The following is a 4,791-nucleotide window of genomic DNA, read 5'->3' as shown; positions in this document are numbered from 1 at the left end:
CGTGGCACAGTTTTCAATGCTAGGAATGCACTGTCCCTAAATAATTAATTGGGTGACATTATTCAATTATTTCAGTGTGTAGGTTAGGAAGAAGTAGCTCTTGGTTCTCTTGGAAGGCATCAGAAGGCTAGTTCAACCAGAGACTCAACTTGTTGGCTAAGTAACTTCAGATGGATCACAAACTCTCAGAGACTTCCTGGTCTCTCAAATAGAGATAACAACACTTATCTTACAGAATGAAAGAGATGTATAGCAATACCTTATAAACTGCTAAATTCCATATAAATATCAGTTGTTACTATTACCACTAGAATAACATAATTTAGGCTGAAAGTGGAGCCAGTGTGAATAAAATGCATTCAATAGTACTATTATTATCTTATTATCCAAAGTTAATAAGATATCTGACTCTAGTTGTCACAATGAGCTGAGTGACAATCTTTGAGTAGGACTTCACATTGCCAAATGCCAAAGTCCAGCCAACATTCCCACGGGGAACTGCTGGTACCTCAGAAGGAATACCTGTACCAGGCATTACAGCTTTACCTGCTACTAAAAGTCAGAAAAGCCTGGGGCCATAAGCACAGAGCTCCAGCCCACCCAGAGCTGCTCCTCAGGTTTCTATAATAAAACTGTTCTTCAAATGCCCAAATCTCTGTCATCAAACTACCCCTGAGGTAGCCTGCTGAGATCAGGGATACATAAGCTTGGTGGTACTTCCATCCATGGCCAGGCATTCGATTGATACAAACACGCCTCATATACAAAGGTCTGTGTTCCAATTAGAAATCACATGTCTCTCAGTAAGTCACTACCTTTCTTCCTTGGACTCAGGCCTCAGCTTCCTGTACTAGAGTCAGATCCCACCTTCAGGCTGGCTTTACTCTGTCTCTTGTGAGTCAAGCAGTGCTCCCTTCCACTGAGGCTTGAGGCTTGTTGCTCCAACACATATCACTGGTGTGGGAGGGCCAGGTCCACGAGTGATATCATCTGTTTGTAAACAGTTTCCACAAGTCACCTCCCACTAGGAATCACAGAATCTCAGAGATGGAAGTAGGGGCCCCTCCCACCTAGAGCAGGGCTGCCCTTCAGAGGCTCCCCAATAGGGGTCATTTGGCCTCAGCTCTAAACATCCAGGATGAATCAATGGACCATCTCCCACCTCACCTCTGAGCAAATACTTTTGCTGGGTGGATGCCATGACAGAGCTTGCTAGTCATTGGGTTACTGATGGAGCAGGACCAAGAAGCCAAGCTTCAATTTTCTATGAGTCTGGGTGTGTCCACAGAGGCCTAAGTGTCCCTTCCCCTGAATGGCAATGATTTCTAAGGCAGTAGAATATGATGCCAAGTCTGAAAACATGGACTTCCGAGTCAGACAGATCCTGGTTCAAATCTCCTCTCCCTCATTCAACATCTGAGGGCCTTGGACCACTAGCTGTGCGACTTTAGGAAAGTCCTGAAACTCCCTGAACCCCAGTTTTCTTAGATTAAAAAAATGGAGGAAGTCTAGACTTTGAGATTACCATAGGATGAGATAATGGATGTAGTGTCTAGCCCTGCGCCTGGAACACAGGAAGTGCCCAGTAAGTGGCAGCTATTAATCCTATTATCACCACCAGTATTATTGTCTCTTCCATTTTGAACCAGCCAACACCACAGGGATGTTGTTCTCTCTATTTCCTCTTTCCTCAAGTGAGTAGAGGTAAGATCTATGCCCACAAGCCTGGGCTTCAGACTTCAGGATGACCCCACCACCGCCATCACAGCCACCTCTAGAGAATAACATTGCCATGGTTCTGAGCATGGCCCATCATGCCCCAGAGTTCCAGAAGTCCACGATTCCTGGTTGGGCCTCACCTGTGTGGATGGTGCCTGGAGAGGGAGCTTCCTGGGCTTCTAGAACATTTGTCTTGGAAAAGTTTCCTCACCTAGGAAGGAAATCAGTGGATTGATGATCCTCTCTGGCAAAAGAAAGTCTCAGATCACCTGATTCGAAAACCTCAAAGAATCACAGATCCAAGCCTTTGCCACAAAGCTGCCTGTGCAACAGGTCCTGATGGGCAGAAGGGTGAGCACATCCGCCACAAGGCTCTGGAAGGTTTCAGGGAACCAAGAGGGGCAGTTAAGAGTCTAAGCCTGGATTGGGGTACCCAATCTTCTTCATCATGCACTGCCTGAGTGACTCTAAGTTATTTATCCCTGGTTTCTCTTCTGTAAAATAGGGTAACAGCACTTACCCCCACTGAGTCATTGTGAGAGTGCCATGAGGTGATGCATGTTATGTCAAGTCCTTAGAACTCTGTCTGGCTCCATTTGTGATTTCTGCTATCATAATTATGTACTAGAAAGCTACTCTTGTTCAGGCATGAATTTGACTTTTCTTCCTTTCAGATATGCCAAGCCAGGGCTAAATGAGAGATAGTGGACGGGGTAACAGAACTCCATAATAAACACACAAATGAAACATCAAATAGGAAACAAAGTGTTCTTGGAAGGTAGAAGCTTTATTATGACATGGACATTTATTAAGCACCTCCTGTGTGCAAGCCTCTGCCGACACTAGGGTCCAGTATTCCACACAACGGTGTTCAGGTTCCCGGGGAGGATAACCACACGGGGGTCAGACCGTTTGTTGGGGCCGAGGACAGAGTGGGTTTTGGAACATCCAGTGCAGGTAGGTTTACCGCGGGCGGGGGCGGGGGCGGGGGCGGGGGGGGGGGGGTCGCACTCTGACCCAGCCCCGCGCAGGAGGGACTCAGGTGGGGAAGCAGCGCTCAGGGCGGGGTGGCCTTCAGCAGCCGCTGCAGCAGCCTTGGCTCTGGACGTTGCTGGAGCTCTGAGACCGCTGGCTGCGGCCCCCGCAGCAGCTGCAGCACCCGCTCCGACGCTGTCGGCGCCGCCGCCGGGGGAAGCAGCCGCAGCCGCTGCAGCAGCCGCAGCCGCTGGAGTCCCCGCAGCAACCGCAGCAGGAAGACGAGGCGGCGGGCTCAGGCTCGGGGGCGGGACAGGGGGCCGGGCCCTGGGAGGACCCCTTGGAGAAGCCTTTGGCGGAAGCTGCGCTCTGCTGGAAGGACATGGTGGAGCTCAGCTCTTCACGGTGAACCTGGAAGACGAGAAGCCTCTACATGCCAACAGGCCTTTTCACTCCAAGAACTGAAGTCAGGGCTTTAGAGACTTGGCCGTGGGAGAAGCTAGCCTGGCCTGCTGCAGGGGGAGGGAGGGGAAGCAATGAAAGGCACCCCAACCAGATGCTTCCAGTAAGTGAACCAGGCAGAGAGCAGGAAGCAGTCTGGAGAGAATCAATGGGTTTCCAGTTTCTCCAACTAAAATAAGAACCACCCAAGTTCTCACAGTGGAAACTAAAAAGGCTATGATGGCAATTTATCTGTGGGACCCGGTCCAAACTCTTCCTTTGGCCCTTTCCTCTTGCTTCATTTCCCTGTGGCCGCAGACCTTCAAGTGCTGTTTGCACAGTTATTAGCATTCTATAAACAGCCATCAGAAAACACCCAAATCACACATGAGGACCTGCTGCCTGGGTCTAAGGAACCCACAAACACCAGAAGCATGTCCTGGTCATTATTCCTGCCGACAACCCCTGTGTACCCCACGAGTACAGGGAAAAGAGTGTGCCAGTCTGCATAGTGGTGTAGAGGATGCAAGCGCCTCCCAGTCCAGGGAGCCAAAGAACTGCATTCTAGCCACATTCTTGCTAACCTTGCAAAAGTCACCATCCCCAGTTGGACCTCCATGTCCTCATTGGTACCATGAGAGTTTGACTCACTTGAAGCCCAAAGCACTGCTCTAACCTCGCCTCCCCTCTGCCTTCAACTCTTCTAGAATTCCTCCTCCAGGTCCTGCTTAGACACTTACCAGACCTTGGCTCCACTGGAAGACTCACTCAGTTCTCCAACTGGAATGGGCACCTGCTAGGCAGTGGACTGAGCAGTGGCCAGCCAAAGAAGCTTTTATAAGATTGCAACCAGGCACTGCCCATTTCCCAATAGACATGGTCAGCTGACACATCCCAGAGACATTCATCACTCAGGTAGCACTGTAGGTGGTGCACGTGGGTATTCAAGTCACTTCACAGAGGTGCCAGGATTGCTGTGGCATGTTTACTTTCCAAACAAGTCACTGTCCATAGCTGAGAGGGCTATGTGTGTGCTAAGAGAAGGCCTGAGGGCTCAAGTGGGGTCTGAGACCTCTCTTTAGGACCTGTTCTCTTTGCCCCCTTCTATAATACACACACACACACACACACACACACACACACACACACACAATTCCCCCATTTGCACATCCATCCCTGTATAGTCATCTACTTGGTGTGGTAGTTTACTTACTTTATTATCTTGCTTCGCATCTCTCTGACTCTTGGTCCTTGGTTTTTCAAGTCAGGCCACAGACTATGTGAAAAGCCTACTGGGTTTCATCTAGAAGCTTCCACATGACACTGAGTTAAGATGATGGTGGGGATATGCCTATGGGAATCCCAGTGGTGATTTCTCTCTGTTGGAAGAAAAATCCAGGCAAAGCTATGGAACCGTTAAGACCAAAAAGAACTGTGAATGTAGTCAGATTGCCGTATCTCCTCCATACAGACTTGGAGGCTTAAGAGAAAATGTATGCTGGGTGTCTGGCCCAATTGCAAAATGCTAACCCAGCTTGTGGGACTCACTGCTTCTTTTTCCCTACCTCCACCAAAACCCTTTTGAGGATAGATTACCCTTGGTGCCACTGGCCAATGGAAAGAAGGAAGGAAGGAAGCAAGGAAGGAAGGATGGAA

The 4,791-nt window shown here is 49.3% G+C and overlaps 1 protein-coding gene across 1 annotated transcript; it reads right to left on the bottom strand.

Annotated features, from left to right (window-relative positions):
* Positions 1 to 2,793: 2,793 nt before the first annotated feature.
* Positions 2,794 to 3,078, bottom strand: CRCT1 (cysteine rich C-terminal 1). The gene has a single exon (XM_025983314.1). The coding sequence runs from the start codon at positions 3,076 to 3,078 to the stop codon at positions 2,794 to 2,796; it is 285 nt and encodes a 94-aa protein (XP_025839099.1).
* Between the last annotated feature and the right edge of the window lie 1,713 nt (positions 3,079 to 4,791).

This window comes from Vulpes vulpes, chromosome 8 (assembly GCF_048418805.1).
Source record: "Vulpes vulpes isolate BD-2025 chromosome 8, VulVul3, whole genome shotgun sequence".
In the NCBI taxonomy this organism is placed as follows: domain Eukaryota; kingdom Metazoa; phylum Chordata; class Mammalia; order Carnivora; family Canidae; genus Vulpes; species Vulpes vulpes.
The sequence above is the reverse complement of the archived record's forward strand: the minus strand, read 5'-3'. Positions and strand labels throughout refer to the sequence as shown.